This window comes from Macaca mulatta, chromosome 17 (genome assembly GCF_049350105.2).
Source record: "Macaca mulatta isolate MMU2019108-1 chromosome 17, T2T-MMU8v2.0, whole genome shotgun sequence".
In the NCBI taxonomy this organism is placed as follows: domain Eukaryota; kingdom Metazoa; phylum Chordata; class Mammalia; order Primates; family Cercopithecidae; genus Macaca; species Macaca mulatta.
The window spans coordinates 15,109,751-15,136,910 of NC_133422.1; the positions used below are offsets into that span (position 1 = coordinate 15,109,751).

At 34.3% G+C, this 27,160-nt stretch overlaps 1 protein-coding gene across 7 annotated transcripts in view; it reads left to right on the forward strand.

Annotated features, from left to right (window-relative positions):
• NBEA (neurobeachin) overlaps positions 1–27,160 on the forward strand; it is a 742,365-nt gene that overhangs the window by 487,900 nt on the left and 227,305 nt on the right. For all 7 annotated transcript variants that reach the window (XM_028837519.2, XM_028837523.2, XM_028837524.2 and 4 more), the window contains one exon: positions 19,070–19,213. In XM_028837519.2, the coding sequence (XP_028693352.1) occupies positions 19,070–19,213 (144 nt within the window). The remainder of the gene's footprint in view (positions 1–19,069; positions 19,214–27,160) is intronic.

Consider the following 27,160-nt stretch of genomic DNA (forward strand, 5'->3'; position numbering starts at 1 on the left):
AAATAAAATCCTTTACAATCCAGCAAATGCTTAGAGATTTTGTCACCACTAGGCCTGCACTACAAGAGATCCTGAAGGAAGCACTAAACATGGAAAGGAACACCTGGTACCAGCCACTGCAAAAACACGCCAAAATGTAAAGACCATCAATGCTGGGAAGAAACTGCAACAGCTAATGAGCAAAGTAACCAGCTAACACCATAATGACAGGATCAAGTTCTCATATAACAATGTTAACCTTAAATGTAAATGGGCTAAATACTCCAATTACAAGACACAGACTGGCAAATTAGATAAAGAGTCAAGACCCATCAGTTTGCTATGTTCAGGAGAACCATCCCACATGCAGAGACACACATAGGCTCAAAATAAAGGGATGGAGGAAGATCTACCAAGCAAATGGAAAACAAAAAAGGCAGGGGTTGCAATCCTAGTCTCTAATAAAACAGACTTTAAACCAACAAAGATCAAAAGAGACAAAGAAGGCCATTACATAATGGTAAAGGGATCAATTCAACAAGAAGAGCTAACTATCCTAAATGTATATGCGCCCAATACAGGAGCACACAGATTCATGAAGCAAGTCCTTAGAGACTTACAAAGAGACTTAGACTCCCACACAATAATAATGGGAGACTTTAACACCCCACTGTCAACATTAGACAGATCAATGAGACAGAAAGTTAACAAGGATATCCAGGAATTGAAGTCAACTCTGCACCAAGCAAACCTGATAGACATCTACAGAACTCTTCACCCCAAATCAACAGAATATACATTCTTCAGGCACCACATTGCATTTATTTCAAAATTGACCACATGGTTGGAAGTAAAGCACTCCTCAGCAAATGTAAAAGAACAGAAATTATAACAAACTGTCTTTCAAACCACAGTGCAATCAAACTAGCACTCAGGACTAAGAAACTCAATCAAAATCGCTCAACTACATGGAAACTGAACAACCTGATCCTGAATGGCTACTGGGTACATAACAAAATGACGGCAGAAATAAAGATGTTCTTTGAAACCAATGAGAACAAAGATACAACATGCCAGAATCTCTGGGACACACTTAAAGCAGTGTGTAGAGGAAAATTGTGGCAATAAATGCCCACAAGAGAAAACAGGAAAGATCTAAAATTGACACCCTAACATCACAATTAAAAGAACTAGAGAAGCAAGAGCAAACACATTCAAAAACTAGCAGAAGACAAGAAATAACTAAGATCAGAGCAGAACTGAAGGAGATAGAGACATAAAAATCCCTTCAAAAAAATCAATGAATCCAGGAGCTGGTTTTTTGAAAAGATCAACAAAATTGATAGACTGCTAGCAAGACTAATAAAGAAGAAAAGAGAGAACAATCAAATAGACACAATAAAAAATGATAAAGGGGATATCACCACCGACCCCACAGAAATACAAACTACCATCAGAGAATACTATAAACACCTCTATGCAAATAAACTAGAAAACCCAGAAGACATGGATAGCTTCCTGGACACATACACCCTCCCAAGACTAAACCAGGAAGAAGTTGAATCCCTCAATAGACCAATAACAGGCTCTGAAACTGATGCAATAATTAATAGCCTACCAACCAAAAAAACTCTAGGAACAGACAGATGCACAGCCGAATTCTACCAGAGGTACAAGGAGGAGCTGGTACGATTCCTTCTGAAACTATTCCAATCAATAGAAAAAGAGGGAATCCTCACTAATTCATTTTATGAGGTCAGCATCATCCTAATACCAAAGCCTGGCAGAGACACAACAAAAAAAGAGAAATTTAGACCAATATCCCTGATGAACATCGATGCAAAAATCCTCAATAAAATACTGGCAAACCGAATCCGGCAGCACATCAGAAAGCTTATCCACCATGATCAAGTGGGCTTCATCCCTGGGATGCAAAGCTGGTTCAACATACACAAATCAATAAACGTAATCCAGCATATAAACAGAACCAAAGACAAAAACCACATGATTATCTCAATAGATGCAGAAAAGGCCTTTGACAAAATTCAACAACCCTTCATGCTAAAAACTCTCAATTCGGTATTGATGGGACATATGTCAAAATAATAAGAGCTATTTATAACAAACCCACAGCCAATATCATACTGAATGGGCAAAAACTGGAGCATTCCCTGTGAAAACTGGCACAAGACAGGGATGCCCTCTCTCACCACTTCTATTCAACATAGTGTTGGAAACTCTATCTAGGGCAATCAGGCAGGAGAAAGAAATATAGGGTATTCAGTTAGGAAAAGAAGAAGTCAAATTGTCCCTGTTTGCAGATGACATGATTGTATATTTAGAAAACCCCATTGTCTCAGCCCAAAATCTCCTTAAGCTGATAAGCAACTTCAGCAAAGTCTCAGGATACAAAATCAATGTGCAAAAATCGCAAGCTTTTTTATACACCAATAACAGACAAACAGAGAGTCAAATCATGAATGAACTCCCATTCACAATTGCTTCAAAGAGAATAAAATACCTGGGAATCCAACTTACAAGGTATGTGAAGGACCTCTTCAAGGAGAACTACAAACCACTGCTCGACGAAATAAAAGAGGACACAAACGAATGGAAGAACATTCCATGCTCATGGGTAGGAGGAATCAGTATCATGAAAATGGTCATACTGCCCAAGGTAATTCATAGATTCAGTGCCATCTCAATTAAGCTACCAATGACTTTCTTCACAGAATTGGAAAAAACTACTTTAAAGTTCATGTGGAACCAAAAAAGAACCCACATTGTCAAGACTATCCTAAGACAAAAGAACAAAGCTGGAGGCATCACGCTACCTGACTTCAAACTATACTACAAGGCTACAGTCACCAAAACAGCATGGTACTGGTACCAAAACAGATATATAGGCCAATGGAACACAACAGAGCCCTCAGAAATAATACCACACATCTACAGCCATCTGATCTTTGATAAACCTGAGAAAAACAAGAAATGGGGAAAGGATTCCCTATTTAATAAATGGTGCTGGGAAAATTGGCTAGCCATAAGTAGAAAGCTGAAACTGGATCCCTTCCTTACACCTTATACAAAAATTAATTCAAGATGGATTAGAGACTTACATGTTAGACCTAAAACCATAAAAACCCTAGAAGAAAACCTAGGTAATACCATTCAGGACATAGGCGTGGGCAAGGACTTCATGTCTAAAACACCAAAAGCAACAGCAACAAAAGCCAAAATTGACAAATGGGATCTAATTAAACTAAAGAGCTTCTGCACAGCAAAAGAAACTACCATCAGAGTGAACAGGCAACCTACAGAATGGGAGAAAATGTTTGCTATCTACTCATCTGACAAAGGGCTAATATCCAGAACCTACAAAGAACTCAAACAAATTTACAGGAAAAAAACAACCCCATCAAAAAGTGGGCAAAGGATATGAGTAGACACTTCTCAAAAGAAGACATTTATGTAGCCAACAGACTCATGAAAAAATGCTCATCATCACTAGCCATCAGAGAAATGCAAATCAAAACCACAATGAGATACCATCTCACACCAGTTAGAATGGCAATCATTAAAAAGTCAGGAAACAACAGGTGCTGGAGAGGATGTGGAGAAATAGGAACGCTTTTACACTGTTGGTGGGACTGTAAACTAGTTCAACCATTGTGGAAAACAGTGTGGCGATTCCTCAAGGATCTAGAACTAGGAATCCCATTTGACCCAGCCATCCCATTACTGGGTATATACCCAAAGGATTATAAATCATGCTGCTATAAAGACACATGCACACATATGTTTATTGTGGCACTATTCACAATAGCAAAGACTTGGAACCAACCCAAATGTCCATCAGTGACAGACTGGATGAAGAAAATGTGGCACATATACACCATGGAATACTATGCAGCCATAAAAAAGGATGAGTTCATGTCCTTTGTAGGGACATGGATGCAGCTGGAAACCATCATTCTCAGCAAACTATCGCAAGAACAGAAAACCAAACACCACATGTTCTCACTCATAGGTGGGAATTGAACAATGGGAACACTTGGACACAGGAAGGGGAACTTCACACACTGGGGCCTGTTATGGGATGCGGGGAGAGGTCAGGGATAGCATTAGGAGATATACCTAATGTAAATGATGAGTTAGTGGGTGCAGCACACCAACATGGCACATGTATACATATGTAACAAACCTACACGTTGTGCACATGTACCCTCGAACATAAAGCATATTAAAAAAAATAGCCTGATGTCTAGATATTCTGTCTGTCATTAAACATTTAAATGTGTTTAAGTATTTTGAAGTCTAGCAGTATATAGACTAACATCCAAAATGATTTAATGTTTTGGAGTCGCATAGGTGGAGATTAAGAGTATATTTATAGCACAAACCTGCAAATTCTGACTAAGCTACTAGAATAAGTTGAAATTCAACTGATCTCTTCCTCTATGTTAAATAATGACACTATTTCAATTTCCCTATTGTTAAATTCTACTGTGAAAGTTAAGTGCTAACTGTGTAGAATTTCTGCTGAACACTTTGGTCAAAAAGTTTTATATTGATTACCTGGTAGCAACAAAAAAGATTTTAGGAACAAAAGAACATTTTATAGATGGAACTTTCAGAATGTCTAGAAGTATTTGAATTAGGAATCAAAGTTTTCAGAATTTTCAACATGTTGTATACACTGGGAGAACAGTCTTAAATTACTTAGGAAATTTTTACATGACCATGAACGCAATCCCTGGGATTTGGCATAGATTTCGTCTTATCTATTAATGTAGTAAGTATACGGTGGTTCAAGAATATAAGCCTTTATTAGTGTAATAGAAGTGAAACTGATTTTGCAGACTTCATGTTTTAATAAAAATATCTTGAGTCATTTGATTTTTTCTAATATCCTAAATTCAACTAAACATTTTAAATTATAGTTAAATTTTCATGTGATGGGAAGGAACATTTAGCCTTCATTTGGATTTCGTGACATTATTTTCAGGCAATTTATTTGGTGCCTCATATATATTAATAATACATTGGCAATGCTCTCTTTTAAATGAGCAATCAGAATTGGATGTAATTTCAAGGAAATAATGGATAATAATTTTATTTCATATTTACTTTGAAAAGCTTTCCCTTCAATTTCATTATTAAAACTTGGTTGACCTTTTTCAGTTGGAAAATATCCTTTATACTGATGGAGATTTTCATGCTTTTTTAGTAATACTAATGAGTTGAATAATTTATGAGGTTGTCATGTGCAAAAGATTTTGTGTGATTTGATATACTTTCAGCCTCTGGTGTTGGAATGTGATTAATGAAAACCTAGAGGCATGTAATTTTTTCCCTGATGGTTAGTGTTCTAATTTTGCATGTATTTAATGTGTTATTTAGGTGTTTTCTAATAGTAAAATCTCATACAAGTGAAAATTTAATTGATTACCATGAGTTTTACAGACCATAGCAATGGAACAGTATAAGGAAAATATTTTAAAACTCATAAACTCATCTTCTGATCTGCAGAATTCTTTTTCTTTTGAGCAAATTAGCTAATAGGGAAATGGTCGAAAAAGGAGGGTTTTGTATATTGTTTATATATTAGAATAAAACTTAAACTAGTCAAATTCTGGTGCATTGCTAGCATGTCAATATTGTAGTTGTCGAAGAATGCTACAAAATCTTAGTAAGTTTGATTGTCTTTTTTGACTGTCAATTATTATTTAGGCCTCTGTTGCCCTTTCATAAAATTACAGTGGAACAATATTTCATCAAAAACTATGATTACAAGTGCCTCCATGTCTGTGATCAAAGACATCATCTTAAATAGGTCTGATCAGACATCATAGAAGAGAGTAGTAGTCTGCTTCAGCCTGAGGAAAAAAAAAAACATGTAGCGAAAATGACAAAGTTAATCAGTCATTTCTTTGGCAATAAATAATAAGATATGCTGAGAACTGCAAATGAGAACATTCTTATGTTCCTCAGAGATGTGTCTGCTTAACACCTGATTTATCTAAGCTTGTGAAGCCATCAAGATATGACCTTGATGAATAAAAAGCAGCTCTGTAATGAATCTGGAATTAAATTAGTTTTGATGGTATATGCATGGCTACTGTAATGTGCTACTTTCAGTCATCAAGAATAAGAAAGGCAGTGAGAATAGAAAAATACTAAGACGGCTATACAATTGTTGAGAAAGAAGCTATCAAGTAATCTGACTACATTTTTCAAAGACTTTATAGTTCTTATAACATGTGAGAGAGATGACTTGATTTTTTAAAACCTAATAACCTATTGGTTCTATTATGTAGAGACTCTAGTAAACATCTTCATTGTTGTTCATTGAAAACTCCATTTTGGTTTGTGTATTATTAATTGGATCTCCTTGTTTGGAATGAAATAGGTAATCTGGTTACAGTTTAAATCGTTTATTGAAAGTCAATGATGTAAATTTTTAAAAAGAGAGAGGGAAAGACATGCAGGAAGTGTCTGTCAGCTCTTTTTGGTGTAGTGTCATATTTTAGTATCATAGCCTTGTCTTCACCAATAGTTTTTACAGTCTCTTAAAATAATTTAAATGGGTTATATAAAGGCTAAGTTACAAAATATTCTTACAAAATACATTTTACAGATATTATATAGCATTTTTCATATTAATAAATGTTCTAACAAGCCACTTAGTTTTCTGTCGAAGGTTCAGCTTGTAGACTTTATACAGATTCAGAGGACTTGAGTAACTTTATTAATTTAAAAGCATTTATTGAATAACTTCTACATACTATGCACATGCTAGATGCTGGATTTGGAGATTGAGACAATCAGTTTCTTCCATCTAACAGCACATGGTTTAGTGTAGTGATTCTCAACAGGGGTGGGGGTAGGAGTGCACTGCTGGCATCTAATTGGTAGACACCAGGAATGCTGCCTAAAATACCCTACCACATACGGGAGAGCTCCCCACAACGACAACAGCAAAATTCCATCCCAAAATATCGATTGTAGCAAAGTTTGAATAACCCTAGTCCAATGGAAAGGAATAAAGAAAATAAACATTTGTCATAGAGGGATGTAGTAGTTCCTAAAGGGGCACAGGGAGAGACAGTGACTGACTGAGTCTGGTTGGAGTAGGCTTCAAACAAGTAAAGGCTTATGAATTGCCTCAAGACTATGAATTTACCAGGTTATCAGGGGAGTAAAGGCAGAGGTGATAACAGAAATTATCATGGCATGGAGACAAAGGACCCTTACTCCTTTGAATGGCCTTAATATTTGGCATTTGATGACAAGTCACTTTGTAAAGGTTTCAGAAAGTATTTTTATTTTAGATGTTTCATATTCCTAGATAAAACAAAAACCATTTGAGGATAAACCATTTGAACTTCTATCAGTTCCATTTGGAACATTCACATTAATACAATTCTTTGTGCTTATTACTCAGTTGCTATTTTTTATTTAATTGATAATTGATTTTTTTCCTTTTTTTTTTTTTTTTTTTTTTTTTTTTTTTGTGATGGAGTTTCACTCTTGTTGCCCAGGCTGGAGTGCAATGGTACGATCTTGGCTTACTGCAACCTCCGCCTCCCAGGTTCAAGTGATTCTCCCACCTCAGCCTCCTGAGTAGCTGCAATTACAGGCATGCGCCACCATGCCCAGCTAATTCTTGTATTTTTAGTAGAGATGGGGTTTCACCATGTTGGCCAGGCTGGTCTCGAACTCTTGACCTTAGGTGATCCACCCGCCTTGGCCTCCCAAAGTGCTGGGATTACAGGTATCGGCTACCACGCCCAGCCCGATAATTGGTTAATTTTAAGGTATACAAACAGATTTTAACCATGCCGTTCATCACTTTGGGTAACAACATTGAAGGATGGATTTTCTATAAAATAGGTCTAGAAGGATGGTATTTCCAAATTACTGACTGGCATGGAACTAATTTAGATCATTGTTCAAAATCTTGCTTCTTGTAGACTAATTTTTGGTAAAGTGTACACACAATCGCATTTATAAGTGATTACAATATACAATTATAATATTTTAATCTAAGTATATTAAAAATGTTATGGGAGCTCAGTAAAGAGGGTTGCCTAACTGAAGAAATATATTTTAGCTGGAGTCGAAAGGATGAATGGAAGTCTTCCCAAGCCAATGAGTGGGAGAGTGGCATTGTGGAAAAAGGGACCACATAATACAACATAATGTATTCAAGGAATGGAAAATGGTACTGAATAATGGAACACAGGATAGTGTGGGGAAATGGTGTGAAGATGAGGCTGAAACACAGTGGTGGCCCTGCTGTGAAGGGGATTGTCATTAAATGATTTTTATTTGGAAAATGACAAACCATAGAAATTAGGTGACGTGCTAAATAATAAGTGATAGATAAAGCTAACTCAACCCAAATACCAGTCTCTTACTCTACAGTGTGTTGTAGTAAATGCATTTGGAATTTCCTTAACTGTAAGGGCATTACTGAACATTTCTCTGCTGTAAAGTTTACCTGCTAATATTTGGTTGACGCTTATAACCTATTGTCTGTAAAGATACATCAGAACAGATTAACTTAGTATCATTCTCAGGATATGTATTCTGTGCCATTTAGGAAAATATTTTTAAATGTTTTGGTGTTTTAAAAAGTGCTTTTAGATCATCTGTATCAGCACCATCACTTAGATATTTCATTTTTTAATAATTAAAGAGACTTAAAATCTCTTTCTTCCATGTCTCTGGGCCAATTGCTTACCTGTCTCAAAAGTCTCCTGCCCCCATTTTCCACCATCTCACACTTTTAAAGTGAATTGTCCACATTGGACTTTGTGATAGCCTTAAAAGAAGACACCAAGCCTCTCATGGAAAACCAGCCCGTATTTATTTTCTCTGTTTATTTTGCTTAAATTGTCTATACAATCATGATTTTCTCCCTCACATTTTAAAAATTCTTATCGTAAATTCTTCATTGAAAATTCTAATCTATAGTAATCTGATTTCTGGTTGTTAATGCTGTGTAGAGCAAAACCACCCTTCATTTTTAGCATAATGTAATTAAAATATAATATAAATGCTAACTTGCATGACCTATCAAAGCCATTATGTTTGGGATATGCCATATCCCAAATGAAGGCCATGTTGTCATTAATGCCATCTTAATTCTTTGACTTCTTGCTGGCTCCTTCCCCTACCTTCATGACCCAGGCCACCTTCACAAAAATTGCTGCTCCATCACAATGATCAAATAGGGAATTGACATTTACTAAATGTGCCAGAGGGATACAAAAATCACTCAATAATTGGATTGAGATCAAAAACTGAGAATATTGTCTTAGTGCATAGGCTATCTGCAAGATGGAAAAATAAACTTGTCTCCTATTTGAAAATACATGAAATGGAAAAAGTTTAAAACTCTAGTAAACAAGGAATGCTAGATGTTAAAAAAAAAAAAAAAGGAAGACACTAAGCATCATTCCTGAGGTAATGTCACTTACTGTGCAGGAAAGTCTCCCCACTCTCGCATCCCACTCTCAAGTTGTCCAGTCAATCTTTTCTTTCATTCTAATGGTTGCCAAACTTTCTAACTCACATTCTGTTGCTCACCAGCCATCTACCCGTCTTGGTACATGATACAGGTTCCTTTCCTTTGTGCCTCCCTCCCTGCCTCCCTCCTTTTCTTGCTTTCTTTCAGAAAAACATATGCTCATTATAGGAAATACCAAAAACAAAATGCCAAAAACATTTAAAGAAGACATCCATGTAAAGATAGCTGTCTTTATCATTTCCATGTATTTATTTCATGTTAGTCTTTTTCTGTGTGTATTTTATCATAGGGACCAAACGCTAAGCAATGTACTCGTATAGTCACAAAGATGAATAATGCATCATCTCTGCTCTTTATGATATTTAGAGAGTTCCAAAATGACCCAGGTTTTCTATATGTTTTATTATGTTTTTTCACAAGTAAAATGTGCCCTGTGATTTTTAATATAATGAAATCCCATTTTAAATAATTAAAAATCTTAACTTCATGGCTAATCAAAATCCTACCAAGTAATATCCAGTCTAAAATGTGGAGAGAGTCTGCGTTTACCATCATGTATATTCTTAAAATATGGTTTATCAAATTTTCTTTAAAAAGCATAGAATGCAGTTTTCTACATTGACTCCATTAAGATTATTAAGTTAACATTTCATACTTATATAGTGCTTCACTTAAATTCAATAATATTTTCTTGTACTTTTTTAATTGCATTTTTCTGTTTAAAAATGCTGTTTATGAATTTCCCATTTGTTGGTCTGCTCTAAAAAATATTGCTTACCTATGAATATTTTGAATTAGGAATAAAATGAAATTCCGTTTTTGCTGTCAGAACCAAATTGTAAAAATGCATTGCATGTCTTTGAAAATCAGTATACTCTATTAGCAGGCCTGTCAATATAAAAAGTGCATTCCATTTCCACCTCTTGCTCTAATAACCTTTTCTGTGTTACTCTGAGGCAGTTCACATAATCAGAGTATATTGTCAGCTTACTGGAGTTGGGGAAGCATGAAATGAAAATCAAGTTAATATTGATCCAATTCTTTTGCTTGCAAGTGTCCTTGATGTCCTTTTCCAGTGAGCAATAACTGTTGGTGTTAGGTAGCCATTTTCTTCTCTTCTTTCTTAAATTCCAATAAATTGTTTACAAGCATAACTAATCTGAATACAAATTTAACACTTGGGATAATTTCCATGTGTTAATTCCCAGATTGCTAATGCTGCACATTTACTATACCACTGAACTGTTTTCCCCCAGCTTTTCAAAACATAGCCTACCTAAAGATGTAATATTTATATCTAGTTTAAAATTAAAGTCTGTACAAGTTCCTTTTTGGTAAAAATACATAAGATGCTGTACTCTGACTTTTATGTAATATAGTCGTGTGCTAAAATGGACCATAAGTGTCATGAATTATTGGTCCATGTAAGGAATAGCATTTTTGAACCAAGTTTATTATAAATTTGAAGCTGATGTCTTAGGTTTTTAATTTTATAGTGGTATAGATAATATCTATTTTGGATTATTCAATATATTCTCTGTCAACAAAATTAAATTGAATTGGGAATCATGGTTAGATACAACTCATTCAAACTAAAATATCCACAACTAAGAAAGAAGGAATTGGATGGTTGAACTATCCAGACTTTATATCTGTATTTATTAAACTTGCTTAGTAAATACTCAGATTTTTACTTAAAATGTGTTTGGAACAACAAATAGAAACAGTCTATTTCATGTGTAGGAATACTTGCTTTCATAAAATAATTTTATATTGATAAAGTGAGGCTTCTGACTCAGTATCAGGTATAAAAGAGTGAGAAAATGCTTGAGATTTCTGGTCATTCTAATTTAGTGTTTTTATTCAGTATCACTAACAATTTTTGCCATTGGGATTTTTCTATTGAAAGGTCTGTTTTCCTTTCTTTTTAAAAAAAAAAACATGCTGTTTTATAAAGAAGATGATTTAATTTTTTGTCCTTAATCTTCATTAGAAAAGTGATCTTTCCTATTATCATAATTTTTTTCTTAAGGAAGGATACACTATATGTTATAAAGTGAAACACAAAATTAAAATTTGAATTTAGATGATTTACAAAGAAAAATATTTACTTATTAGTAAATGATTGTTACAGTAGACTGTTCTAGTGTGTATCACTTTTATCTCACAGATAAACTAAGGCAAGCATAAAATGTTTTTGAACACTAGGTTCCTCAGTATAAGAAAAAGCATTCTTTCAGGTTTTTTTGAAATGTTCAAAATTGCAAACTTCTCAGTAATAAATTGATTCATACATATTATTGCACAAGATTATGTCATATCTAGTGTAATTTTCTGAGAGGTAGATTTATCTTAAATCTTTTTCCTTTTAGTGGAAATTAAATAACATCATATAGAGTTACTAAAAGCACTAGTCTGAAAAGGTATTTGTTGCTCAGACTTAATTTTTAATGAGAAAAAAGTAAGCTTTAAAATTTCCTGAAGTATTCATGTAATTAATGCACTTTAAAAAGTATTTAGGTTTGGAAATGAATTGCAACATTTCTTCCTACTAAAAGAGTGGTAAACTTTGTCAAAATACATTGAACAAGCTAAAAAAAAAAATTGAGAAATGGTGTGTAATGAAAATAATTTCTTCTCTGATAAGGAATGCCATCCTGTCCAACTGATTTCTGAGTGTTTAGAAACAGAATTACCTGATAATACCTTTAGGTAAAAATAAAATTAGACCAGATTTCAATTTCGCCAGTGTCCTCCCAAAGATCTTTTTCCAGAGATGAAAGGAAGCCTATATTAAATGCATTATCTCTTCTTGAGAAAGCAGTTCTTTTCCTTCAAGTGTCCAGGATGCTAAACATATTTATATTATTAAATATCTGTATGCAAAATTAAAAGTACATGTCAAATACATTGGTGCTTTATGTAATTTTATTTAATAATATCTTTAAATGAATAAAATAGTTATGGAAAACATACATTACATTTAAAATGTAAGCTATTTATACTACATTCAATTTCCAAAGGTGTTACTTCATAACACTTGTACTTCATGCTATCCTTCCTGTCTTCAGGGAGCATCCAATCTAGTGGAAGCGCTGAAGGCTCATTCATGCTTTAATTAATACAAACACTGTTATAACAGCATGGTGGAAGGAAGAATATTAACTCCAACTGAAGGAAAGAAAACTATCACTTGTTGAATACCTGATGTTGGATAGGTATTGTGCCAAGACCATAGATTCATGCTTTATCTTGAGTTTTTTAATCCTCAGATAAGCCAGCTTTTCTTTTCCCCTCTTTACATAAATCTTATGCAAAACTATTATAAGCAATACAGCATTAACTATGTTCCTTTTCAGTTTTAATTATGTACTCAGTATGCTTTTTACCCTCTTGTTTTATTTTATCAAAAATTTAATAAACATTTTTGAAAGCATACTATGTAAACAATCTCCACACATTTCCATTGTCTCATTTTAACTTTGCAATGATCCTGTGAAAGAAAATGTGGAAAATACTTAATATTACTCTTCTGCAAATTTGGAAACTGAAATTAAGAGGTTGGTCTGAATTTTTTTAATATGTTTCTAATGGATATTGGTGGGGAACAATAACTTATGCATGGCAAATCAAATAGTCCAACTCTCCCACTTATGAGGAAACTGTAAAGTACATGAAAAGTAACAAGTAATGTGCATGTAAAATGACTAATATGTAAATTGTGTTTATGTGTTTTCATTTACTCAACAAACATTTAGTACCATTTTGACAAGTGAAATTAAAGTCCAGTAGAGAATCCCTAAACTAAAAACACTCCAAAAATGAACAATGATAAGATGTGATGACTTCTTTCTAAGATACAAATGTTATACAGAGATGGAAATAATCAACCTGACTGAATCCTGAAGGAAACGGCACGTAAGAGATTTTATGTAAAAGAAATTACATACGTTGGACTTAAAGATTTGAGACAACGTGGCATGTATACAGACAAAAACATTCAGCTTTTAGAGAATATGAAGTGCAAAGAAGCCAAATCAGTAAAATAGTGAGGTTAAATAAGCGGAGGCTAGATCATGAGCTTTAGACCATATGTTTAAATGATACAAATAAAATAACATTGAAAATGTATTATTCCATGGTTGATATATATTAGATAGATATATATATACACCTCTATATACCTATGTAAATATACCTATATATAACTTTTCAATAAATACATCTATATATAACTATATATATACTATGTATATATACTATGTATATAAGTATATATAAATACCCATAAATATACCTATATATAACTTTTCAATAAATGAAAACACCATAGTTCCACAGTCAATATAAATAATAATAGCATAAGCTGGTGAAAAGCTGAGTCTACACTAAAACTGGCTTATTATGGGGTTATATCTCTTTTTTATGTGTGTTAGCCACACATATGATTTATAGCTAACCTATTGTTGTTAATTACTTTTTTCTTTATTAGTATAGATGTTTTAGAGTTGATTATAGGAGGAATTCTTAAACAGAAATAAAATACTATATTTTTCTTTACATTAATTGTTTATTTTTATCGATAGAAAAGAACATAAAGAGCACATGAACTAATTGCTTTGCCTTGATCGTGTGGCCATTCCAGGTAGACATATTCTTTGATATCGTTAAGAGGAGCTAATGTCTCCAGTTTGTCATTTCTGCATTTTAACTTAACGCTTATTTAAAATAACAATAAAACTTTAAAATGGTAATTTAAAATATCGCAATAAGAGTAACAATAATACTGGAATATAGTAACAATACTAGAAACATTTTAGTTCTGCTGTTACTTCACCTTTAAAATATACCTTTTTTCACATGGATTCTTGGTTATTAATAGAAATTTTATGAAAAAGGAACTTTAGATTTGTGCAATGCAATATTCTGTATTACATAACATTTTCATATACAGAGCTTTATATCTATATATTTACTCAGAAGTCAGTCTATAGAGTGCTTTCATGTGTTGTCACATGATATAGAAAATAACATAAGTATGATTTTGGATTTAGCTTCCTTGAGCTATAATTCAGTGGCATTTTTTTCTCCTTAAACTTTTAAATTTTTTGGTATTTTAATGTTTTCATAGGCCATAGCACATATATATGTCTATCCTACCCAGCTTTACACATAGTATACATTTTCAGATCCAAGGGGTTCTGGTAGTTTGTGGTATTCGCTTGTTAATTTCTTGATGAATGGCTAAAAGAGGCCAAAAAGTGCACTCGGTCCAACAGTCTTCTGAAGATAGATGATCTCAAATAAATTCTCTTCCCAATCAGATTTTGATTTGTTGGGTGTTAAACCTTTTCTTCCTAAGGACAGTGTTTACAAGCCTTGTAATGAGACAGCCCTTTGAGACCTTACCTCTTTTTGCCTGTAATTTTGATGAATGAAACTCTAATTCATAAAGGATATTGTGATTGAAAAGCACCTTTAGATCTCATACGCTTTAATTTAGATAAATGTTTGGTGCAGTACCATAAAATCAGGAAGTTTGCTGAGCTGCAAACTGATAACACTTGAACAAGGATGACAAGCTTAGTGTGTTGATATGGATTAGTTTACTATATATCTTTTAAAGTCATGATTGTTTTACTACTTTAAAACCAGAGGGGATAAAATTGAAAGCTTGATATACATTTCAGAGCTCACCTTTCTTCTACTACATTTTCTTCATTGGTAAATATTTATTTTGGTAATACAAAAGTAATATAAAGCTTTTTTTACTGACAAAGATTGCCCCTGATTTTTATATAAGGAAAAACTTGCTTTATTAGATTACCCACACTTAAAAGGCTTTTTTGACTTTATTGTTAAAAAAAAACAAGTTCTTTTTCCTGTAAATACATAGATTCTCCAGCTTGCCACAAACTAAAGGCGACTCACTGAGACTCCAAGATATCCTGGGAACTTCAGACTTTTGAAATAGGCAAGGGTAACTGTAATGTCTGAGTTTATACATTTATTCAGGATTTTTAAGGGTTTGCTCTGTGCTAGGCAGCGTGCTAAGTACTGAGAATACCAAGACAAAAACATGTTTCCAGGCATGAAGGAACTTGGAGGCTTTTGTGGAGATAAATAAGCAAGCAGTTACAATACCTGTAAATTCTGCAGTAGCAGGGTTCAAGAGGTATGGTGGAAGCGTAAGGGAAAGAACACACAAGGGCTCTTAAGAAATCAGAGAAGGGAATAGGGTGGTGGGGTGAACTTGAACTTCAGTTCAGCACATGTTTGTGGCACAACTGCTGGGCACCAGGCACTGAAGCTACAGAAATGGGACTACAGCCTAGTGGAGAGGACAGACACATCATAGGTAACACCTATACAGTGCAGTTGAATTATGTGTAAGCTGTGAATGTGCGGTAGGGTTTGTTAGGAAAGACAGCTGAAGCAAGTGAGTTTTGAAGGGCAAGTAGCAATTAGCCAGGCCAAGGAGGAAAGGTAGTAACATACCCTGCAGAGGGAATAACATTAGCATGGGTAAAGAGGTATGTGAAAGCATGACATATTTTGGAAGCTATAAGTGGTCCAATATTGCTGAGGAGGGTGTGGTGAAAACACAGAACTGGTAATGAGAGGATAAAAGGCCTTGGCAAGCCATGCTAAGAAGTTTGGATTTTATCCTCCAGTCTAAGTCTTGCTTTAGGTATACTTGATTGGGAGGAGTTAATGAATAATTTTAATAGGAAAATATCCTCAACTTATTTGTGTTTTATAAAAATCACTCTGACAAAAGTATGGAAGGTGGTGTGAGTAAGGCAACTGTTGACACCCTCTAGACCAAAAACAGTGATGGCCTGAACTAGGGCCGTGGCAGTCACCATGCAGGATGAATTCCTAGGTTTCTGCTAAAGTACATGGTTGGCCAAAATACGAGGAGGAGAAGGAGCAAGAGACAATTAGCTCAGTAAGAGAAATGTTCAGTTAATAGTATTCAGGCAAAGTCCAGAAATACAGCTAAGAAGACCTCAGGAGAGATTTCTGAATTATTAATCATTGGATTTGCCTCTTTTGTTCTCAAATGATGCAAGCTCTGTATTTCTGTTTGCCCAGGAAGCAAACAAGTTATAAAGATAGCTACCCTCAGAAGATTACTCTTTTGCTGGCTTTATATTACCAAAAATCAAATAGAATTAAGATAAGGTTCTGAAGCATTCAGTGATCTATCCCCAATCTTTTATTCCAGAAATAATAATTATCTGTGGGCCAGTGAAAGAACAATACACATGGAACCCATTTAATTCCCCTCCCCTCCAATGTAGCATTGATTTGTAATACTATTTGTCTCTGAAGTATTTATCAAAATATATATTTAACAATCTATTACTTTATACATTTATGGTATGTATTAACCATGTGCTGTAAATGTGGTTATCCAGTAGGAGCTAGAATGACAGAGTATACCTCTCAGCCAGTGACACTCTGTAATGGTATTGTGATGTGACTATGTTCCTCAACATGTGTTTTTACTCTGGTGGCCTTTGAGTCAATTTTTTCATATTTTAGCAAACAGAATTGGCCTATATTCACTGAGAAAAAGAAGTATGCAAAATGCAAAGAGAAAAAGGAAAAAAGATAACTATTTTACAGTGCAAGTTGTATGACAGCCAGATGTAGTTGCAAGAAAATGGTTGAGGCTGGGCACAGTGGCTTATGCATATAATCCTGGCACTTTGGGAGGCCAAGGTGGGAGGATCACTTGAGCCCAGGAGTTCAAGCCCAGCCTGAGAATATAGTAAGAGCCCATCTCTACCAAAAACAAATGTAGCCAGGCATTGTGGTATGCGTCTGTGGTCCCACCTACTCAGGAAGCTGAGGTAGAATGATTGCTTGAGCTTGGGAGGTCGATGCTGCAGTGAGCTGTGATCATGCCGCTGTACTCCAGCCTGGGTGACAGAATAAGACCCTGTCTCAAACAACAACAGCACAATGGTTGAGCAAATATCAGTAGGCAGTAATGGACTGTTGGAAGTTCTATGGTATGGGCCTGGGTGAATTGACCAAAAGTATTGTAAACTTTCGACCAAAGGCATGACATCATTTGGAGAGCCATTGTCTATGTTTCAACACCGTAATGTCCCCTAAAAATATAATACGACACCGTATAGGACTGATTTATAAGGCTCCCATTTCCAGGAATATATCCACCACACCAAATGAGATACGAAGACGTTTTCCGAGTTAATGCTGCTCCTTGAAGACTATATCCTAATACAGAATACAGTAAATTACAATGCCTTATTCTAAATGGAATTTCAGCTTCAAGTGATATAAAAGTATTTCATGTGTGTGGTGTTTGTGTGGGTGTGGGTGGTGTATGCATTTATAAAAGTTGCCTTCAGTTCAGATAATTTTATATTAATTGTCACCTGCCAAAGCAGGTGTCTGAATGTAACTATGAAAATATTTGTTAAGCAGTCAAATTCTTGAGGGATTCATATGCATTCATTTCTAACTTACACATTAATGCCAGGTTAAATCTTGCAATATTTACAATATTTCAGTTTTTCTGCTTATTTTCATGTGTTTTGGTTTTGGCTTTTTGTGTGTTTGTTTGTTTGTTTGTTTGTTTGTTTGTTTTTTGAGACGGAGTCTCGCAGTGGCGCGATCTCGGCTCACTGCAAGCTCCGCCTCCCGGGTTCACGCCTTTCTCCTGCCTCAGCCTCCCAAGTAGCTGGGACTACAGGGGCCCGCCGCCACGCCTGACTAATTTTTTGCATTTTCAGTAGAGACGGGGTTTCACCGTATTAGCCAGGATGGTCCCCATCTCCTGACCTCGTGATCCGCCCCCCTCGGCCTCCCAAAGTGCTGGGATTACAGGCGTGAGCCACTGCGCCCGGCCAGCTTTTTGTGTTGTTATATATAGCAAAATAAGGCTATCATTTCAGAAAAACCAGTATTTATTTCACTAATTGCTAAAGAAATAGATATTATGAAGAAGCTTTTATGTCTCCATAATTTCTAACTCCGCCTTCCTGTAACTTTCCAATGATAATCATTTTTCCCCTCACATGTGAATGGTTTTTTGTTTTCTGCATACCTATCTCATCTACTTTCAAAAATGATCTGCTAATTAGCTAATTAGCAATTGATTAGCTAATTTAGACAAAGTGTGATTATGTAAAATAGTGTGATTTTAAGAAAATAAATTTGGGGTGAAGTACAGACTTTTGTGCAACATACACTGATCTTAGAGCCCTAAGACATGGATCTTCCAATCCTAAGACGTGGTAGAGTTATTTTCTCTAACATTAGCAATTGCTGGGTTCCTCCAAAATGCATGTAGTTTCCTCATCTTTAAAATAAGGGTCAGTGATTACAGCTCCTCACACCCCATGTTTCTCACAGGAAACCAAACAAGGTAAAGAAGGTTACAATGTTCTATAATTGTAAAGTAATATGTAAATGCAGCATATAATTATCATAAAGCAATCAATTATTTATAATACCTACTATAAGCAGAAACAATCATAATAACCTAAATTATTATATTTTCATTGTGATTAGGCACGGAAGAAGATGTAGTAAAGTCAAAGAAAACATTCAGAAGTCAAGCAATAGTGAACCAGAATGCAGAGACAGAACTTATGCTGGAAGGAGACGATGATGCAGTCAGTCTGCTACAGGAGAAAGAAATCGACAACCTTGCAGGTAAATTTTAAAATATGTTTTTCCTATTTGTTGTAAATGAACACAAAGCTACTGAATTCAAAATCTGTCTCCTAGTAAATGAATGAGTGCCAATGGTTGTAACAATGCTCAATCACACGAATGTTAAAAAGTTACTTTATCTCATTTCTAATATTGAAGACAAGACCCCAAAGTAATGTGTATGTTACTGGCAATAAATGAATATCATCAAATTTCTAGGTAATGAAGAGCAACTTTTTATATAGAAGAAATAATAATAGTATCAGTTACTCACATCTAAGTGCCTATATTATAATTGGGAAGTGGGACAGGATGACAGGCTCATTGATTTACATGTGTCTCCAACACTCTTAAGAGCCAATAGGTCCTTCACCCAGGTGCCAACTGAATTTGCCATTTCCTCCCATTTGTCACTCTAAAGAATGTCTCTCTCCACTCCTGTTTTGTTCTGTAGCCTCATATTCCTAAACCACCAGCAGATATTCTTTCCCCTACTGCCTCAGTTTATCTTGTTGTGATAGATGTCTGAGATCAATTCTGGATGTGATTCTACAGTGACCAGATGGGGTATGGATATCTTAGCGTATTCACCCATAACCTTTTTTGAGTTTTAAGCCACTTTGAGAATCTGATGAAAGCAAATGGCTTCATGAAGAGGCACATACAGTTCTGTACACAATGTTATAGTGATCACTGACCCCTGAAAATCAGTCCATGGAATTATATCCCCAACCTCACCTTAAAAACTCCTGCTTCAGAGTCTCAAAAAGTAGCTGAGTCTTAGTTCTATACTTGCAGCCCACACAAGGTTGAGGTGGCAGGTGGCAATAGAGAGGTGGACTTATATTTATAATTCTTGACACAAAATCACACTTGTTGCAAGGAACTGAAAATTATCTGGCATGGCTTTATGAAAGTCTCTAGTGATTTATTTCTACTGGTTGAAAGAGTTGTCTTTTCATCTTCAAAGAGAAGATGTTACTGTTAATTGTAAACTGGAGATAGCACATTATTCTCCGTCTTCTAGATTAAGAAAGAAAATATTTAATAAGTTTACTCTAATGCTAGTTCTTAGATATTTCTATATTATTAACATTTCTGTATTATAAAAACTATTTTTTTTCGATTTAAATGTACTCTTAAGTCTATGACCAAATGTTTGCCTCAAATTCTTAAGTAAATGTTCAAGTTTTGGTTTTGTTGTTTTCGTGGTTTGTTTTAGTAGCTCAGAGATTTTTATCTGAGGCCATTTGGAAATTTAAGCTAATGAAGGTCATTGATTCTGTTTGCCCCCAGATGTGTTTTCTTTTCTGCTGGTCTCATTCTTCATCTTAAAGAATATAGAAAATTCACAAATGTTATTTCTGACCCTTGTTATATTATGTGTTGTCTTTCCTATTCATATATGCTAGCAGAGATGTTTAATAATTGTACAGTTCAGATTGACTCCCTGGTCCTTTGTTCCTATTGAAGATAATTAGTTAATACAGATTTACATAGTCCCTTGAAATTTATTGTAAGACTGCCCAATAATGCCAGTGGCACAATTCAACGAAGACTAATAACCTTTATATATTTCTCTTCTTTAATGGTAGCTAATTATTAATATTAATTTATGTTTATAAGAAAAAAGCCCCCAAAAAAGTTAAGTTCAAACACCTAAAGAACAGTGAAAATATGCTTGAAATAAACTATTTAAAATCAAATTATATGACTTCTGACCAATTCACTGAATCAAGACTCCTCTAATTTCTTTTAACGGATTTGTCATTGAGCACACCTGTTCCTATCTATAATATACCTGGTCCTAACTCATACTCTTCTAGCAGGATCCTTGTGTGTTACAGCTGTCCTAAAGTATGGATCCTCTGCCTACTCTGTAGAGTTCATTTTAAAAACAGCAGTCCACAAATATACTCTGAACCTTGAATGCCGTGGAAAAGTAAGGAATGGATGTTTTATGAAGGGCCACAGAAATATTCTGCATATTTTATAAGAATAGATTCATTTTGTAAATGCTGAAGCCTATTAATCTAGACTAACATAATAGTTACAAGGTTACATAAAATTCACTTTTAGAACTTTATTACAAGCCAGAATTCTTAAGTTTAAGAAATCAGCTATTAGTTAAAGATGCAGTTACATCAATACATAACTGTTTTTGCCCTAAGAAATTATTGTCCAAATCATGGTTATCTCTGTTGCAGAAATTAAAATTTGTTTAATAATAATGTCTGTCTTACTCATAACATGTCATTCTAAGTAGCCTGACAGAGCTACACTGCCTAAAGAAAATGTCACCCTTACAGGAGACTTAAATCCAAATTAAAACTCAGGCCAGGCACAGTGGCTCATGCCTTTATTCCCAGCTCTTTGGGAGGCCAACCTGGGCGGATCACAGGGTCAAGAGATCGAGACCATCCTGGCTAACACGGTGAAACCCCGTCTCTACTAAAAATACAAAAAACTAGCCAGGCGTGGTGGTAGGCGCCTGTAGTCCCAGCTACTCGGGAGGCTGAGGCAGGAAAATGGCGTGAACCTGGGAGGTGGAGCTTGCAGTGAGCGGAGATCATGCCATTGCACTCCAGCCTGGGCGACAGAGCGAAACTCCACCTCAAAATAAATAAATAAATAAACATAAAAATAAAAAACACAAACCCAAGAAATCCTAAAATCTGCGTATAACATTAATATAATCTCATATATATTTGCTATCTCAGAAATACATAAAGTAAAAAGTGCCTATTTCAGTCTCTGAGATAAAAATTACAGGTTTATCTTTTCATGACAACTTAATGAAATGGCTTGCGTATTATTAGTATAAGAAATATACTTTCACATATATAAAAGTAATTAGAGTTCTTAGATTTTTAGAATAGATATGAAAGAATACATCATTTTTATAATTGTAAAGGTAAACCTAAATCTGCTGATTAGCATACTACAATTTCCTGTTATTTATAAAACTCTGTTTTGCTGACATAGGCATACAGATAAGCAGATATGCATTATGATTTGCCATTATGTAATAATAAGTTAAATTCAAATAGAAGAAAGTATGCTAATTAGTACAGAAAACTTAGAGAAAAGTACTAATTTAGTTAAGATTAATTCTTTTCTTTTTTTAATTCAAAAGGTAGGATCAATTTCTGTTTATTAAAAAAAAAGAGAGAGAGAGAGAGAGAGAGAGAGAGAAAGAATAGCCTGCATGAAGTGCTAGGAGCCAGACATCAAAACCAGCTTTTTTCTGTATATAAATGATGCTGCTATTATAGATTTAACATTTTCTGTGAAAGGAAAGTCTGTATTTTCTGCCTGTTGAAAACTGTTTAATAGCAGTTACTCTTGAGTATATTTACATTTTCATGTTTTTAAAACTATTTTCCTTATAGCTGAAAATATTGACAAATGGATATGGTGAACTTTTCTAAATAAAAAAGAGTTAGGCCTAGGGTTAGGATAGGTGTTCAGACAGATTTGTGGGCAGTAACCCACTTAATCTAAACAACAACCCAATAAGGTAGAAATGATTACCACCAATTTTAGAAATAAAGATAAACAGGTCAAGAGATTAAGTAACTTGCATAACGTTAAGAAGTATGCAAAATAATGTATTTCCTTACAAATACATAGTATATGGTTTAAACTAAAATATACCAAATAGTATATTTGAATATGTGTGTGTGAGTGTGTGTGTAGGTATATATCATTAAAGATTCTTCTAAAATTATGTAAAAATGACATCTTCTGTTTATAACTCAATTTTTACACTGGTTCCATTACATTGGAAGTATATGAATATGTTTAATAATTCATTTTAGTTTTGCTTATAGTCTATGTGTGGTCCAAATCAATCTGGTAAGTTAAAAACAATATGATAAATAGACTGCTTTTAGTACAATTTTACTTAAATGTTGACCTTTTCTTATGTTTTCTCCATTTTGTTTGGAGTTTTCTAGTTGTAATAAAGACAAAATGTTCCACAAAACTCTATAGCTTTAAATGTCATACAATTTTCTGTTTCACTTTTAGTTCCCTTTCTTCCCAAGCTGTTCATCTCAAGAGGCAAGTTAAATGTGTGTGACTACTAATTACCCAATTTATTATGTATTACTGTAGCAAATGGCTAATATTATTATAATATAGACGTATGCCAATCAATAAAGTAATTATTATATTAATAAAACCTAACTTAATTTACTTTAATTGCATTTTTAGTTTGTAGTGATTCGCCAAAGTGAATTAGTACCTAAATCCCATATGTGACTAAAGATTTCAATTTACTTTTTTACTGAAAACATTGAAATTGGTATAATTCAATGAATTTTAATATAAAATCTTGATTACCTATTTTAATTTGAACGTTAGCAAGTTGTTTCTTCAAATAACTATTGAGTAACTGAAATTCAAGATTAACTCAAATTTATATAAATTGATAAGTGAAGGATTTAATTAAATTGAAAAAATGACATCCCACCAATGAAATGTATTTCATTTCTTTTAGAATGGTAGTTCTGTCACATATGCTGAGTGACAATAGAAATAGTTTACATAATGGAATTGGAATTTATATGGGTTCCTTATTGTTTCTTCCAAAAGTTAGTAATTTTACTAAGTTAGGGAATTCTGAGTTAATGACAATGATGGTTCTTTATGCTTTATGATCAGTTCTGTAAATTGTAATAATTTTATTTTTTGTTTGCATATATATATGCTATTACTAATAGCAACATATACATATATTGTTATTAGGTGATATATATATATATATACCCAAACTAATGTCCAAACTTCTTCACCTGAAATATCCTTCTATTTCTCTGTTCCACTCCCTCTCCCATCTCCTCCTGTTAAAAACCCTACGCATTTTTAGACCCATTTAAAACACTGATGAAATATTCACTGGCCAATCATATCATCTCCATAATATTTTTGTTAGCATTTTTTTGGAAGTAGCATTATTGAGATATAGTTCACATATCATATAATTGACCCTTTTACATTGTACAATTTAGTGATTTTTTAGTATATTCATTCACAAGGTTATGCAACTGTTACCAAAATCAATTTTAAAATATTTCATCACTCCAGATAGAAACCTTGTTACCATTTGCCTTTCTTCACCAATTTTCCTGTTCCCTCCTTTGCAGTCCTGGACAACCACTAATCTACTTTCTGTCTCTATAGATTTGCTTATTCTGGACATTTTATACCAATGGAATCATAGATAGTCTTTAATGGCTGCCTTCTTTCACTTAGCATGGTGTCATCAAGCCCTTTCCATATTTTGTCATGTAGTCCTTCTTTTTTTTTTTTTTTTTTTTCTGAGATGGAGTCTCACTCTGTTGCCCAGGCTGGAGTACAGTGGCACATGATCTTCATGCACTGCAAGCTCTGCCTCCTGGGTTCACGGCATTCTCCTGTCTCAGCCTCCTGAGAAGCTGGGACTACAGGCACCTGCCACAACGCCCAGCTAATTTTTTTGTATTTTTAGTAGAGAGAGGTTTTCACCATGTTAGCCGGATGGTCTCAATCTCCTGACCCCGTGATCCACCTGCCTCGGCCTCCCAGAGTGCTGGGATCACAGGCATGAGCCACCGTACCCGGCCGCATGTAGTCCTTTTTATGGCACTTATTCCATTGTATGGATACACCACATTTTATATATCAGCTCATTAGTTGATGGACATTCAAGTTGTTTCCACCTTTTCACTACTATGAATAATTCTGCTGTAAACATTTTACAAGATTTCATGTGGACATATGTTTTCATCTATCTTAGGTATATTCATAGGAGGGGAATTAGTGGGTCAAATAATAAATCCACATTTAACTTTTAGGCTATTTACCAAAGAGGCTGTGCCATTCTGAATTCTCATCAGCAGCATGTGAGGGTTTCGATTTCTCCATATCCTCACCAAGACATGTTATTATCTGTCTTACTTTATTCTAGCCACCCCACAACATATTGATTGTATCATTCTTAAGACACATACCACATAAAGCCTTGCATTGTAGATGTTCTTCCATGTTTTCTCTGTCCTTTTAGACTAGATCCCTTAAAGACAGCATTCATATACTGTGTAGCTTTGAACTGTGAAGAAATCTCCTAACACAATTATTTGCCCTCAAAGGTTCCCACTTAAAAATATTGTGTAGGTAAACTGGAAAGCTGAGATAATTATTGAATTAGTTTATATCAAAAAACAAAAGACAAACCAAAACTTATGATCTGTTGAAATAAATATTTGGGGGCTCAAATTATCAGACTGTCTGTTCATACTAACTGAATTATTCAAATAATTTCAATAGCTCTTAATAAGTTTTGTTTTGTCTTTTGTTTTTTGGTATAAGTTAATTATACCAAAAGCTGAATTTCAATTCAGCCATCACTTGAATTTTCCAGGATAGGAACACCTAAAGTTAAGCTAATCTTTATTGCATTTCCGCTTCTGGTAAACGTGTCATTTTAACTAAATGTTTCTGTAAGTTCCAATTTATAACGTCAAAATACCACAAGTACTGTTACTGTAAAAAAAAATTTAGCAAATAGAAAAGGTGTTCTATATCCAATGGATTGTAATGCTACTTTGTTTTTTTTTTAAAGTAGTTAGTACAGGGAGATAGCAACACAGGGAAGAAGTATTCAAATGTAAGAGTTGGATTTATTTTTAATTTGTGTTTTTCATAATGGTAGGTTTACATTTCTTTACACACACACACACTTACCAAGAATCCAAAATTCAGAAAAGTGATTATGTAAATTAAGAATGAGAAAAATACGGAAGTAAGGAGGAGATCTATTAAAAGGCTCTCTGAAGTGCCAGTCATCTCCTTCATGACCCACTTTGTTGTGCATGACAGTTCCCGGTTGTACCTTCCCTGATTTTTAGAGGGCAATGTATTTTCAAGCTGTTTTTCTTCTTGTAAACTGGGTTAGGTTGTATACATATTCTATAGCTGTTGTTCTACTTGATCAAAACAAAATCAGGTATCCAGTGGTGAAAACAGGGCTGGCAGGTGGAAGAGGGGGCATTATGTCGACTTTTTCTTAAGGCTGACCATTTCTACCTCCCTAAATGTCTTTTTGACTACATTCACTTGCCCATTTACTTACCCATTAACATCTTTTGAATATCTACTAACTCAGATTGTGACAGAAAAAAAAGTCATCAAGAGAATTAGCTCTGCTACCACTACCTCTGGGTAACTCAAATAACCAGGAAGTTATGGCAGATAATGTATCTTCCCTAAGAAATTAAAGTAGACAGTTGAAATGATCAGCTTGACAGTTAGACCTTCAGTGTCCTAACTTCGAATATCCAGATACCAGAGGCAAAGTTGTTTATATATAAATTGAATGTTTCCTACAAACTGAGCTAAAAAGGAGAATAAAACAAAAATATACAGCATATGAGAAGAAAGAACTCAAGATTCTGGGAAAACATAATTAAAATAAACTACAGAATTCTGAAATCTAAGAGTTTGTCTAAGAATATGTTCTTTAAAAAAGAATAAGAGTCTAAGCCAGTAGCACAGAAAATTTTGTTGTAACTGTTGACTTGAATACGTACTATGGGAGAGAGCATGTTCGGTGCAGATAGACTCAAATTAATCTGCTTAAGCCTAACTCTGTGCATTGCAGTGCTGATATGGTGAATGTAACATTCTGTCTCCAACAAAACTAGTATTTTTTAAAGGTTCCTCCATATTTATTTTTATTTCATTTTAGTTACAGAATCTAACTAGAAGTTATTCAACCTGATACTTGTATTTAGGGGGAAAATATCTCTTAAACATTCTGAATTCTCTAAAATGCGTTTTGCTCAGGATTTTCCCCTTAATTTTTAAACCCATGTGTATTTCAAGGGAAATTTAATCCATATGTCCCTGACTCACTCACACTTAACTCATCAAAATGTTGTTTAGTGAAAGCTATTTGATGTT